The sequence below is a fragment of the Thunnus albacares genome, chromosome 2 (assembly GCF_914725855.1).
Source record: "Thunnus albacares chromosome 2, fThuAlb1.1, whole genome shotgun sequence".
Lineage (NCBI taxonomy): Eukaryota > Metazoa > Chordata > Actinopteri > Scombriformes > Scombridae > Thunnus > Thunnus albacares.
In genome coordinates, this window is record NC_058107.1 from 33,209,072 (window position 1) to 33,225,136 (window position 16,065).

General features: G+C 39.4%; 1 protein-coding gene across 1 annotated transcript in view; it reads left to right on the top strand.

Annotated features, from left to right (window-relative positions):
- Positions 1–16,065, top strand: part of adamts3 (ADAM metallopeptidase with thrombospondin type 1 motif, 3) — a 152,515-nt gene that overhangs the window by 56,079 nt on the left and 80,371 nt on the right. The window contains exon 5 of the mRNA XM_044331503.1: positions 10,484–10,677. Within this exon, the coding sequence (XP_044187438.1) occupies positions 10,484–10,677 (194 nt within the window). The remainder of the gene's footprint in view (positions 1–10,483; positions 10,678–16,065) is intronic.

Genomic DNA, 16,065 nt, shown 5'->3' on the forward strand with positions numbered 1-16,065 from the left:
AATGAGCCCTTTATAGCTACATGGGGAGCAGGTCTTGTTCCTTGGAGGCTGCCAACGATGCACCGCCATGTTTCTACAGTAGCCCAGAATGGACAAACCAATCGCTGGCTCTAGAGATAGCCTTTCACGTTTTTCGCGAGTTTCGCAGCCAGCAGAGGTTCTCCTACATGCTTGGAAGGGGAGGTGTGTTCAGTTGGTTGCAATCTGCAACCTCAACACTAGATGTCACTAAATCCTGCACAGATACAAGATTTGTCTTGCGTTGGTACAGTACACATTGTATACACATGAAAATCATTTTTTTATTGACATTTCCATGCTGTTATAGACGCTCTGATGACAAGGTGTAGTTTTACATTTGCTGTTAATGTGGCCCGAAGAGTCAAACTTTCACAAGAATAATTATTTTTTTAATGGTTCTTTTTTTGCAGTGAAAGACTGCATGAGTTTATTTTCGTAGGCGAAGCAGCCAAGACTTGACAAGAAATCATTAGTAATGCTTTAATATAAGGCCCAGTGGGAGCAGGAGTGTTGGCTTCAATTTTATGCCTAAAACTCCCCACGAGCCTGTTATTAGAGTTTTAGAAGCTTCGGGTGGGCCGCGGAGAATGCACATAGACACACACGCACCTTTTAAAATCTCCAGCACACTTCAACACAGAACCACAAACCTGCATGGCGTCCTCACCAAGTGAAATGCCTCGGCCAGCATCTTTTCTCCTGTTGCAGTGCGCTGCTTGTAATTAGGCTGCTGTTGTTGCTGCTGTCACCGCTCATTTTCAACTCGATTGAGGCAGAGGAAAGAGGAAGGCTAAAACGATATTGCCTCAGTCATAAAATCTAGTGTAATTATCCAGGTTTTATGGTCTCTAGGGAGTCAAAAATTCCCTTACATGACAAGAAGTAAATTGCCAGCGTTAAATCAAGTGCAGCTTCAGAACACCTTGGTACTGGAACCACCGCACTGCTAAAATGATAAAGATAGGATAGTCATTTTGTTTTCTATCCAATGTTTAAGGTGGAATTTGCAGTCTTGTGCACTTACTGAATCAGGGCATCTGATTTTAGGCTATTGTTCACTGACCCGCACCTCTATGAAGCTCCATATCCAGCTCCAAGCAGAAAGAAATTGTGCAGCAACAGAATAACAAACATTATTCATAGCTACTGTAAAATGAGATGTCAACCAAGAAAGATTTGTGGTATTTATGGCATTGGTCACAGATTGCTTTCTTCGTATAGACTAATAGAGGACATGCATCAGACCATTTGGTGTTTCATATATAGAAATATGGCTTATGCATTCAGCAGCCAGCCCGCCGTTGATAGTGTGTTTAAGTTGGGGTGCTCAGGTTATTACCTTCATTTCACCTGAATGTTTCTGAAAATATTCTTGGACAATTCTTCATATAACAGGAACATTATCGTGTTACAGCCATGAATGGAGGAACCTGGTCCGCTCCGATGTTTCAGTATCAATTCAACGTCACATATTCTATGTACAAATGTTAATGGAGCCCAGGTATGTCACTCAATTGCCTCCAAACCATTACAGCTCTGGCCAGTTGTAAACAGCCAGAAGGCACGGATTTGCTAGTGAAAAGACATTACTAAGTAGTAGTAGTAGTAGTTAAGTGGGATAAAATTTTAGATTTCTAGGTTACATATAACATTTAAGCATTTCAGTCACTACATAGTGTAACGTGTAGCAGGTTCTAACTACACTTTGATTATGTTGAGATCATTATCTGCAATTAAGATATCTAAAGATCTCTAACTAACCAACCAAATTTAGCCCAGTTGAAACAGATGCTTGATTGTTTGACTTGCTGTTTACTCTGACTACACACTTTATTTGAATTCAGACTTTTTAAGGCTCTTTTGATGTTTTTTTTTTTTATCCCTGATACCAAATTTTGATACATTTTCATTTCTGCTAAAATGACAATTAAACACCAGGTATTTAGTAGTAACAGCAGTAGGAATACAACACATGCAGGTCCAGTAGCTGATGTGTAGAGTAGATGATGATGGACTGATGACTGAAAGGTTATATGAAAGTAGACTGGGAATGATGAGGAAAGATGCAACATAGACAGACAAGTTTAAGGTAATTCTGTTTAAATACTGTTGTGGGCACAACAGTAAATGCTATGTGGCTCAACACTGGTCCACAGCTCTGCAGTTGGAACCCACTGAGTTATATTCTTCATATATGGCAGTCCTTCTGTAATTCTGTAATTCTCTTTTCTCCATACTGTAATTTTGCTGTCTTGGTCTTTTCTGTACACACGACATCTATTGCATGTCTGTCCATACAGGAAGAGGGTTTCTGGGGAATTTTTCCTTGTTTGAATTGAAGGTCTAAAGATAGACGGTGTTGTATTACTGTACAGATTGTAAAGTCCTTGAGCCAAATGGACGTGACTTGACGCATAATAGAGCGTCAAGTCTACCATATAATGGTGTTTTTCAAGGCAAGATTCACCTTCCAAGCAACCTTTCACCTCATCATCATCACCCCATACGGACAAGATTGCATTGAATTGTTTGCAGCCAAAGCCACCTGACATTTCCTGTTGGCCTGCCAAGAGACGTTTCCCAAGTGGCAAATGTTTTGATGAGGGGTTTTGTGCCCTGTTTCTTTGACTGAACACCTCTGAGATTGCAACCTTTGAACAACCGCAGCGGGGGGCGATGTAACCCGCTCTCCTGGCAGCCGTGATCCCACCTTTTTTCACAGTCGGTTAGATCACACTTTCTGAGTTATCTGTTCACATGAGAAGCCAGTGTTGAAATGGAGCTGTGTGGCATGCACCTGTTTATATTGCAGACGAACAGGAAAGCTCCACTCCCTCTGCAGGAGAATTGTTCTCTGGTGTCTTAAGGGCACAGTATATGTTTGATTGATGTTTATCTTGTTGTGACAGAGTGATGATTCAGTGGTTCTGAGTCACGAGTCTGACATCATTCTTGACTTAAACCTGCACTAACCTCTCTGACTTAAAGGCAAGCAGTCTCTCTGTTCATTAATTTGTTATTTCTCATCTTTGATCCCTCTCCTATAAGAGCAGCATCAGCTCATCAAGCTCAAACTCGCTCTAAATCCAAAATCCCCAGTCATTAAAAATAATGTCTGGCATTATAGCTTGAACTCTGAAACTTCTCATCAAGTATGAACTGTCAGTGACATCATTGCCAACTAAGAAAAAAAGAAATCCAGCTCCCTTAGTCTATTTGTCCTACTTTGTTTTACCCCTTACTAGTTTTGCCACACGAGACAAATTACTTTCAGCTCAGAAAGTAGGTTTTACGCAAAGTGCATTTCTGTATCATTTCATACAGAAGGTACAGTATGTAGGCCGATCCTGCTGCTCTGTTATAGCATAAACAGATATAAGGATTACGGCCCATATTTTTATAATGCAAAATTGCTGCTTATTGTCGCTGTAATGCCCTGGATACTTGTTGGGTGCTGCATGCTTTTCCTGTCAGAGGTACTTACATTTTTGATTAGAAACACGTAGATCTAGATCCTCAGAGGAGGCGTTTTGCCCTGTATGTTTATGCATCTGAATCTAAACAAACAAATGTGAATCTATTCCTCATTTTGTGTTCATCCTTTCTAGGGCTGCAGCTAACAATTATTTTCATTCATTAAAATCTGCCAATTATATTCTAGACTAATCAATTAATCATTTGTCTATAAAATCTCAGTAAATAGTTAAAAAAAAATGCCTGTTATAACTTTAACAGTCAAAGGTGATGTCTTCAAATGTCTTGTTTTGTCTGATCAACAGTCCAAAGCCCTAAAATATTCTGTTTACTATCATGTGTGACAAAGAAAAGCATCAAATCTTCACAGTTGGAAACCAGCTTAAAAAATACTTTTTCTTTTAAATTTTCTGTTTATCGACTAATTGATTAATTGATTAATTGTTTGGTTTCTCCTCCTCTGCCTCTTGATGGGGTTGCTGGAGTGTGTGAGCGTCTGTGTGGATATTAATGGCGTCACAGCAGACACAGTAGATTTCCACTCTGGGCTGATGGCGAGTTGCCTGTCGCCTACCTCTGTGCCATTTTTAGCCTGCGGCAGCTCTGGCTGGCCTCGTTGCCACCTTGCCGCACAGTGCCACGTGTGGGCAGGCGCTGGCTGGGGGCCTCTCCCGTCTCCTGGGCTGCTGCTGTTGCTGCTGCTGCTGCTGCTGCTGCTGCTGCTGCATGGTGGGGCTCCCGTGGGACTGGGCTGTGGGCCGGGGTGGGGTGAGGAGGTGGGTGGACGGGGTGGGGTGGGGGTGGGGGGGAGTTTGCCGCTGACTGAAGCACACACTAGTGGTCTTAAGGAGCGCTGCTGAGGGGAAGTCCTGTGCGTTTGAAGTAGGGACCTCAGAAAGCCTGTTTACTCAGGAGGGGGAGGGGGGGAGCTGGCCCGCTGCACAAGAATGCCTGTGTCATGACGGGAGCGGCGGAGAGGAGGAATGCGCTCCACAATCCCAACACTGTAGGAGCCGGGCCACGACTGAGGTGGCAGCCATTTCTTCCTATTTATTTTAGCTCCCTCTCCACTCAATCACTGGCCCTGTCTGCGGCCCTAAGAATCCCTGGAAAAATGAAAAATTGCCTGCGCTTTTATTTATGGCTTGAGATTTCCAAGTGTTTGCCAGCGTAGTATCTTCACCCAATGTGGATGAAATATAAAAGCTGTGATTTTTCCTTTTTTTTTTTTTTTTTTTTTTTGCTTTAATCATTTATTTACACGGGGGATGGATTAGCTTTTTCAGGAATGCTTCGCCTCACCTTTCTTCAGGTACAGACATCCATACTTAGGAGGCTCTCAAAGAAATCATAGTTCTGTCTTTTAGGGTGTGTTCACACCAAATATGTTCTGAGTGGTTTGCAAAAGAGTTTACTCTGTACATTGAGTTAATTTAACCAGATGGAAACACAGGGGCACCAAAAAGACATCTGAAAATGTCTTTATCTTCTTCCAAGAGTAATACTGTACAAATAGGTGAGCTTGAATTTTTATAAATAGATGCTTCTTCATGTGATCTTAACAGGTTTGAAGACCAAAGAAGGTTAATTCCAGTATAGAGCGCAGACACGTCCATCATGCTGGGCTAAATTCACAGCCACGAAATTGGAACGAGATTTGTTTTGACACCCCGCTGCCAAATTTTCTTACACGGCATGATGACGGGTCACCGAAACGTCTTTAATACACAAGCTACTTGTGAGTCCACGTGACTTCTGTTTACCAACCCTGGTTTGTTTGTAAATGGGCTGCGTGAACCTACATGAACTCAATTTTTAGCTCAAGGCCAGCGCTGTCTTGCTGGCAGACAGGCAGAAGTTTATGGACATGACCAAATGGAAGATGTCATCCCTCCCCTTCAGTTTATATTCAGTTTTTAGGATCAGATTGAAGATTTGCTCGTCTGAGACAAATGCACAAGGGCCCCTGGGGTACAATGGTGCCGCCAAGAAGTGCCCGCCCCTGCAAACCGCATATGCATAATATACTTCTAAGTATGCCTGGGGCGTAATTTCCACTGGGGACGAAGGCTTTTTAGAATCCCGGTTCCCCTTTCAAAATCTTTTTATGATTATTTTTTTAACCACAAAAATCGTTCTTAATACGCTACTGTTTGGCCACTGACAGATTCCGGCTGAGACTGTGAATTGAGCCGCTGTTTTCAGACATCAATTATAGATCTGTTCCGGTCAATAATGAGTTGGTTTTGTTTGTGTCTCGGCCTCTGGTGGTTGTTGGCTGGATGCAGGCGGGAGGCTGAGCCAATTGATGCCGGCGGGGATGTACCGGAGAAGCCTCCTACCACACAATAATAACAGCTATTATTTTAAACCTGTACGTGACACTTTGTTTTTTAGCATTGCTCTTACTGGTTTTGTTAACAAACTTTATTTCTGCGTCCAGTTCAGCTGTCACTCAGCAGCAGGGACCGTCTGCATTTTGCTGTGTGCTAATTCCATACTACACATAAAATACAGTAGGACTGTTACAGGTATAAGCAATACTCATAATAAAGATAACTACGCACTAGACTTACATAAAATGCTAACACATTCATTGACAGTAATCTTATATACAAGTATTGACAGTGTGACTTCTAAAAAAAAGTTTTGTATGTTTTGATACGTTTCGTATGTTTGTTGTAAACGACACTTTCTTTATTGATAGTGCCACAATAATGTACCATAGATCTGCCAGTCCTATTTGTCAAAATATATACTGTTTATATCCATAATTCAATAACTTTTATGCATATTTACTAGTATTCTGGCAGAATTCAGCTTGATCACCACTGTAGTTATTTCCCATTTTTGCATTGGTTACTCTAGTCCCTAAATGTATGTAGAAATGCAGGTAATGGGATTCAAATCGCAGCCTATTTGAAGAACAATGAATCGCCTAACACATGAATATACAGATACATAACACATTAAATTAAATTAAACATTGTTGTGGAACAGGAAATGTTAACTGTACTGGTATTAGTCTGTGCACGTCAGATAATTAGTAACATTAACTGTAAAAATAAGAAATCAAAGTATATCAGTATGCAACTCCTTAACTCTCGTATTGGCATAGTTTTGAACTAGCCTATATACTACAACAGGATAATAGAATTCCTGAAATTCAGTTATGGCTTCTGGTTTTGGTGTGCCACCACAACATTTTCAGTGGCCCCATCTGGCCACCCCTATGAAACATTTCTTGGGGCGTCACGGCAGGGGGAACATCACACACAACCACGCGCAGCCAGGGGCTCTGCAATATAATTTATTCTGAAAAAGCTTGCAAGCTGTGCAGTAAAAAGAGCTTACTATTGTGTGCATTGTCATTACACTTCAGCTCTCAGCCTGTAGATATATGATGTCAACCTAACAACTTTATAAGTATAGCTCTCTTAGATGAGAGACCTGATGCTTTGTCTACATCTACATGTATGTTAGGGTTAATACTCAAATGCAGAGGATCTTAATCTTAATTTCATGACTGTTAGAGAAATTGTGTAAGCATTTTAATGAGACTGTATTTGACACCTGTAAAAGGATTACAGGCAAATATTCACTCCATATAGAAGCCGCCAAAGAAAATAGATCATATTCTTTGCTGGCAGAAACATTAACAGGATTGCAGTGTTTCTGTTAATGACGAGTTTCAGAGTATAAGGGATAGGTTCACAGTTTTTCAAGTCTGTCTTAAAATAACAATCAGGAGCCCAAATGAACATTGAAACAAGGTGTTTTTCTTGCTGTAATCATTCCTCCTGTTCATACTGACCATTAGAAGATCTCCCCGAAATGTGCTGCCAATGTAAGTGATGGGGGACAAAAAGATAATATGAGGCTTCAGCCATCTGAGTTAGTCAAGTTAAGTGGATGTCTTCCACAGTTACAGTTCTTTTAAATTAAAAAAATCCTCATAGTGTCTCAAATGAAAGTGTTTTCCTCTTGAGCTGCAGTGGAAGGACTCTCTGAACTCTGAAAGATATTGACTTGATTTAACTAATTTGTGGGGCTACAGCCTCATAATCGCTTCAAATAAATGTTTAAATACATTTTTATATAGATTTTACCCCCCATCATTTAAACTGAAAGTGCATCATGAAGGGATTTCTTAATGTTCAGTATGAACAGAAGGAATGATTACAGCAAGAAAAACGTGTCAGTGTTCATTTGGGTACCTGACTTTTGTGTCAGGACAGACGTGAACAACTGTGAACCTCTCCTTTAATAAACTGTAGCATGTGACAAATAGTAAACTTCTCCTCGAGTGATAATGATAAGTGTGGGCCTACAAAACAATCTCTCCTGCCTGAAAACATTTGAGAAACTTTGACAAAGTGCACTGAGGGGGCAGAATCTTAATTTCAATTTGAGATTATGTCAAACAAGATTAAAATGAACTAAATACAAAACTAACAAAAAAAAAAAGTACAATTTTCCACTGTGGTTGAGACCAAACAAAACAAACTGTATGCATAATCACTGCCTCACTGTTGGCCAGCAGCTCTGCTGAAGCACAACACTCTCGCTCAAAGACACCCTGATGATTCATTCACATGCCTGCCAAGATTTCCTCCACCAGGTTTTGAACCTGCAACTCTCCTGCTGGCGGCTTTTATTACCAACCAAGCGGTTGATACCACACAGGAGATCTTTTTCACTTGCTATAGTGTAAAATTTAATCTCCAGTGAGTCCCTATAAAGCAGCAAAGTATAAAATAAGGGATGTCTGCAGCCACTCAATCAGGAGACAAGGAGTTGTTTGCTCTAGTCAGGATTACTGAAGAGACCGAATGAAGGATTTCATATCAGCAGTGCACCCTGAGAGGTTTGACAGGGACAGCCTCAGCCTTCGGAGTGTAAAGCTAAGCAGTATTAAGGGGATGCAAAGTGCTGGCAGGCCATTCCATCAAAAAGGGAAGTATTAGCAATTTCATGATCCAGTACTAGCAAGTGCAGAGGGGACCAAATACTGTCAAGTCAGATAATTTCATTTTCATATCAAGTGGACGCAGAAACTCGCTTTGAAGTCAAATCAGATTTATCTGTTATGTAACGCACACGAGGACAATCTGTGAATTGTAATAATATTGCCTTAAAATAACTGTAGATTGTTTGCTTGTAGAGTGCTATTATTACTGCCAGCTGAAAACTGAACAGTGGTTTGCATGACCTGATAGTTGTTCAGCAGCTTATGAGCAACTTTTACTACAGTGTCACAGACCTGTTATCCTCAGAGATTCCCATTTCAGGTTCACAAGCTCAAGACTCCGCAAAATCTTCAGAGCGTTTACCCGACAAAAGGCCTGTAGCCTGAGGCTTCATTAACGTATGAGTAATGTCAGAAACATTAACCACGGTGTGTTAGGCGATAATTGAAATACACACTTGGTCATTCACCTCTGAGCACACAAAAGAGTGAAAGGCGGAAAAGTAAACTAATTTATGAGTGGTGGTGTGTCGTTCTGACTGAATGAAAAATACATTTAAAATGAGTCAACCACTTATTTAACAGACAAAATTTGAAAAAAACTGGAAGTGTATAGAAGGACCATCTGTAATGTAACCTGTCATTCTAAGGTGGAAATGTTTGTCAGTTTGCCTGATTTTTCTCCACACTTAAGTAAGCTTTTCTAAATATCAGTCTTTACATTCAGCAACAAACATGACATTTGATGATGTCACTTCAGACATCATCAAATGTATTATTTTGTGCGACCAACAGTCCAAAATCAAAAGATATTTAATTTAGTATAATGTAAGATAAGGAAAAACAGCAAATTTTCAAATTTGAGAATCGATGGCCGAGGAGCAAAACCTCCCATCTGAAAAATGCACTTTTTTGAGAAAACTAAAAAAAACTTGTTTTCTTGCAGAATGCTATTTGTAAAGGATACCCAATACATTATACACTGTTTTTGGACTATATTATTATATTATGTGTTAACAATACCGACTAGATATTAATACCTCACAAAGTGCAGATTGGAGCTTTTGCACTTGGTGCAAGTTGGAAGAGGTTCTACAAAACAATGCTCTAAATTAAGTTAATAATTAAAATTAAATTGAAAATGAAATTAAGTTTGTTTTCAGGTAAAAAGATGTAGTAAATGTAATAGTTACTACATTGTAGTATACTAGGGTCAGAATTCCTTAAATCCAGTGTATTTGCTTCCTTGTCCACTGGAAATGAATGTTCAGTGATTGTGTAACACACTTGTGCTGTAGCCTCTCTACACATCCAGGGACTCTGTGTTATGTTTTTGTTTTGTTGTGTGACTTTTCTGTCAAAACGAAGGGCGGGATTATCTTGTAGACAGACTGAATATGAGCAGCCTTCCTTGTTCTCATCATCCAAAGTGAAAACCGCCAATCAGGAAGTTCTGCAGATAGGAGGTTTTGCGATTTGGCCATCGGAATGTGAAACCATCAATCATCAGTCATCATCATTTTTCCTTATAAAATTACCTAAATGATTCATTGATTATCACAATATCATGCTGCTACAACTATACCAGACTGTTCTATGTGTTATGTAGCAATTTTGTTAGTGTTAAGTAGTGTTATTCATATGTATGATCATATTGTTTGGCTTATTCATGGTTAAAATTACCTGGTGGGTAATTATATCTGTTTGTGTTGTCGTTTGGTGCTTGTTGTCAGTGAGAGTCAGGTGACACAGTTTGGTTGTGCACTTCTGTGTGTGGTTTTAAATGACAGTATGTGTAACCTTCAACCTTGAAACTAGTGGATTAATTTTCTGTCGATCATTGTTGATTAGTGATGTTTGATATTTTTATTTTTCCTTGGTTTCCTAAAGTGTTGATATGCTGTAAATATACAGTATTTTTTAATGGGAGTAAAATATATTTTAGTACAATTTATGTATTTTTATTCTAACAATCTAAATACAACACTCATATCTTCTCTTTTCTTGATGCCCGTACAGATCCAGAGCTGGATTTTCCCGGGGTTCTCGACTCTGTAGCCAAGCAGGTCAACGAGACAGTCCGCCGCCGCCGTCGCCGTGATGCTGGGGAGGACGACTACAACATCGAAATCCTGCTGGGAGTTGATGACTCGGTGGTTCGATTTCACGGAAAGGAGCATGTGCAGAACTACCTCCTCACTCTCATGAATATCGTAAGTCACTTTCATAATTATGCACACTTAATTCTGCAATACAGAATCTGAGTTGTGTGTATGCATTGATGTTTGTGCTGCAAAGAATTTAACAGGGATGGACATTTAGTAGACAGTACTGTGATTTAATTAGGCATGTTAGACTGCATGGATTGATATCCATGTAAGAAGTTTGCTAAGGATAAATACTGCGGAAATCCAGCTATAGAAAACCTAAGTCCTCGCACCACTTCCCGTCTGGCGTCTGCTTCGCTAGCCTCTGTAACACAATGCAGTCTCTCCTCGAGGATTTCTTTCATCAATCTTTCCCAAAAAGTACAGTTTGTCTGAGGCTTAGTATTAATATCCTCAGATGAATGAGTATTACAGCACGTACTTTTGTAGAATCGAAACCTTTATATTCTTAACATCGTTAAACAACAATTATTTTGTTCGCATACCACAAAAAAAACAGCTCATGTGAAAATTGCACAACACATGCACAGCAGCACGTTTACATTCGTCATCATAACTTCACCTCTTCCTGATCCATCATATCCACCAGCGCTCTCGTCCAAAGTATTTTTTCTAACCAATACCTTCCTTGTTTGATCTCTGTCCAGCTGTTATTACAGACACGTCTGAACTGACCACAGACACTCGATTCCGCCTCATATTGTCGAACTCACACAGTTTAACCTGCAATGGTGGGAAATGATGTTTGCTAAAGGTCGTTAAAACAAAGTCACATTGTTTTTGATAAGAAATACCATCCTTGTCTAAACATAGTCAATGAACTACATGACATACTTTAATGTTCCAGGGCTGAATTTTTTTTGTAATTTACATTTTTATAATTGTCAACGTGGATTTGAATTATTTTCTTACTTTTGGAACAGAATCATGAAGCTTTAGCTTTACATCAGCTTTTTATATGTGTGCATGCAAAATTTAAAAACAATATGCTTGGTTTCCATCCAAATTTAGTGCACATTTTAACCAAGAAAAAAAATTAAATAATACATGTTTCCGTCCACTTTTTTTTTTTTTCACTGTTTTGCGAGTAGTATTTGGAGTTAGTTCATCAAGATAAACAGTTGGTGGCACTGTTTTTCCCAGTCAGGACCATTAAACCATTTCAGAAGAAGCGGGCGTAAAAGAGATGACATAATGCCAGTCAAAACTCAAAAAGTGAAAAAATAACGTAGAAAACATGATGTTTGTTTCATGTATTAATTTGAGGAGTGTTAAAATCTCCTCATCACTCCACATTTGTCTACAGTTATTTGTTGTATCTTCAGTAGATGTTTAAATCACATGCTTCATGTACATCACGACTGAATCGCTAAATCGCTTCTATTGATGCACCAACCTTTCCACCACAGCCAAACATAAAACCTTTTTGGTGATATATCAAGGTTTTTTTTAACATTCCCATGGAAATATTCCTTACAGTATGTTATATTCCTTTAGGTTCCTGTTTTCTCCCTTTTAGATTTTACATTAAAGCACCACTAATCAGTTAAAAAGATCCTGCACGGTTGTAGTAACTGCCTATTGAGATTTTTTGAAATTGTATTGGATCAGACCAATGTCAGAGAAAGTCAGTATTAGTAAGGACTTAGTTCTGTTTCACAGAGCCAAAAACAATACAGAAGAGGTTACACTACACCTTCTAATCTGCCATAACAATCACAAACCGTGTGTAACTTTTCACGATCTGATTATATGAGTCGTTAGCATTAACAACCACGTCTCTCCTGTGAGTCCTCTGCTGGAGTTCAGTGTTATATCAGCCATATCTTTGAATGATCATAGACAACACACAGCTGTCGGGAAGTCTGAAGCATCTGTGTGAAATTTGCACTGTTATCCGCACCAGGACGCCAGTAGTACCCTCTGTAGGAATGATCGCCTCTGTTGAAACACAAAGGAGTGAACCATCAAATCCACAAACAGGGATTATCCTACCTTCTGTTTACATCTGTTTTGGGTGTGTTTGTACCTCAGCAGGGTCATTTTAAACCTGCAGTGCAGAACTTTTACATATAAATGAATGTCTGTTACATTTAAGCCCTTGTCAAACGAGTTCATGCAATGCTGATTAAGCCTGTCGCCGCCACATAAATCTCTCTGTATTTCACAGTATACAGAGTTTTTTTATCTGGTGTCAGGTTTGACATTCCCACGCTGGCCGGATGAATGCATACTGCGCATGCTCTATGGGCACGGCATGCACACTAGAGTCTTCCACCAATGGACCAAATGGATCAAATTCTGATAGTGAAACGAGTCATTTTGCAAGAGTTGTGTGACACTTAAAACGATTTATCCACCGTTTTACAGCTGCAACAGTAGCGCTTCAGTGTAACCTATGACATAAGCAGGTGTCGACTGTGTTTTTGTAGTTACTCTCACTGCCAGAAGGGGGAGACAAAAGTCCCGCACTCCAGCATTAATCAATATGCTCCTCTACGGCATTTGACAATCAATTCAAGTCATTTTTTTGGGGGGGAGGCAGACTAGAATTGCAGTGTTTACTCATCAAGTTGTCACAGATGCCACAGAAAACCCTCGCTAGTGGTGGAAGAAATTGTGGCATATGTGGCACCACTTGTGGGTTGCATAGCGAGGCATTCCTTTAATGAGACAGTTTAATGCGGACGGAAAAGCGGGCGGAATACTTTTGCTCCACTGTTTTTAATGCTTTCTGCGGAGAGTGGCTTCACTTTGGAAGCTGCTGCTGCTGCCGCTGCTCCTCAGCAACATGTCTGCTGATGATCAAAGCTTCCCCGAGGGACTGGGGATGGGCTGAAGATAATTATCTACCCATACTTAAGGGTACATATGTACACACAAAATCTGATAGGCGTCAGATGCGTTTTTTTTCATACTTGTGATGAATGACATGTCGTAGGGGAAAATAATTAGATTTGAAACATGAAAGCAATTTGGCAGCATGCTGACAAAATCAAAGAAACAAACCGTATCATTGACAGGCAGCTTATTGTTTCGGATCAGTTGACGCATAAGATATATGAGCCAGACGTGCTTTCGTTGGTGATGTTGAGTTTCTCACAGATTTAGCCTGCTTTCTGTTGAGGGCAGAGAGGACTGGCTGTATTCCCGATGACTTGTTATGCGTTTTCTACGAAGGCATTGTCCCGTAAATCTTTTAAAAAATCCCTTTCAGTTAGCACTGCAAAAGATAATCCTTTCAAATGCACATGTAAGCACCGATTACGGAATTTTGTTTACACTATTTCTCTGGAGTCATTTACCTTTTGTGTGTAATGTGAGAAAACACACAAGATTGTCTTCCTCGCCCTGACTGGATTTATTACATGTCATGATGCCTCATTATTTATGGTTAGATCAAAATTACAACCACACCATTACAAAGGCTGTTGTTATTGGACAAAATGGTCCCATATTGTGTGGATTGTGTTTCAGGAATGAATGTAGTTAAGTTTAGGTAAAAGCTGAAATGAATTAGTTAAATTGAATGCATTCATAGAGTGGAGTCCCCAGTTGAAAAACAGTCACAGTAATGGACTCTGACTGCACTGCCATTCAGATGGGGTACATCTGCTGAATAGATGGAGGCTTTCTGGTTCAAACGCTGCAAGCTGGACGGACTGGAAGCATTCCAGCAATGTGTTTGTCGATGGGAGCCAATCAGAGCCAAGTCTACCTGTTTCTATGTGTTTCCTGGAGAAATAATGGATCCATAAAGATGCAATAAATATAAATTGAACCACTGAAACAAACCCCAAAAAATGATTTAAAAAATGAAATTAGAACATTTATTAAATGAATCTAAATCAAAATTATGACTGATGGTGATTTTTGAGGCAATATAATATTGAGCTTTAAAATCTTGATTGATGACGATATGCAGACAGATATTGTTTTAAAAATTAACAAAATAAATAAGAATTTGTGGCAAGAATCCCTTAAATTGTGAAGAGAAGTTCTGAGAGTGTTTGATATTTGATGTAATGGTGACTCTATCTATACATTTCATCATGTCGTTTTTGCTGACATAATACCTATATAATATATCTGCAATAAGCTAAGACCAGCTCATATATATTGGCCCGGCTGATTTATCAGTCTGGCTCTGCCTCAAGTCAAATATGACCTAATAAGTCAAAATCTTCATTAACTGATTTTTTTGGCCACTTGGAGGCAGTGAAAACAAGTTGTGAACCTTTTAAAGCTGATACAGCATGTTGAACTTGTTGGCAAACATTTGCTTATTTCCACATTCAGCAGTTAAGGAGCAACATTAATGTGTTGTGTTTCTGTCCACCTAGTGAATATAAGTTTGATCTTCACTCTGTTTTAGCTCTTTTTTTTGTCTCTACTGACTGCTGAGGGAAATATTTGGCTCTTTAGCTGCTAAATGTTCCAATATATTCACCTGCTAGTTGCTAATTGTGTCTGTTTGCTGTTTGGTGCTGAGCAGGTAGTGTACAGTGGGTTTTCAGAGCTTTTTCTCTGCTATGAGAGCGCTGAGAGTGAACCAAAACAGTAAAGTTGGAGCCGGACAAATAAACAATGAGCTGAAACTCGCTATAAAGCTCCGTCGCTGATAATTCTCATCACTACGAACCACGCCCAACACATGACATGTTGCTTTATAGTTTCAAGTCAAAATAATACAAGTCAAAAAAGTTTGACTTTTGACTTATTGTTTACTTATCTCATAATTTGAGATAATTAACATATGAATTAATATAATATATTAACTTATCTCATCATTTTATTACAGTAAAGCTCATAACTTTATGCTAAGTCACAATTGTCATAATTCTGACTTATGGTCTCATAATTTTGACCTGGTAAGTACAAATATTCACTTATGTCGTAGTTTTGACTGAAAAAGATCAGTTTCATAATCATAGTTTTTACTTATCTTTAATATGGTGTATGTCATCATTTTGACTTTATTTCGGTTCTGTTTTTATTGTTTTCTCTCTTTGCCCTTTTATTTCTGGATGTGTACTATACGCTCGGTCGCCAGTTTAGTCGGTATACCAAGATAAAACGAATGCAAACTAATATTTTGTCCATCCCGGTTTTACATCTGTGGTGATACACTAAATATTATAAACACTTCTCAGTATAATGCAACGCAATTTAACATCAACACAAACTACAGCCTCCAAAATGACCATAAAGTTGAATTTACAGCGTTAATATACATAAGAGACGTTGCTGAGTGACCAGCTATTCAGAGAAAAAATGAGAAGTCATGTGTTAAATCTACCAAAGCGTCTCCCTCCCTCTCTCCCACTGGTTGCTATGGCTGTGTGGTGACGATATTATGAGGTTATTGATGGTGTTTTCCAGTAGAGGTCCCTGCTGGCTTCGACTGGAGGCAGCTCGGGTGCTGGCCTCTGA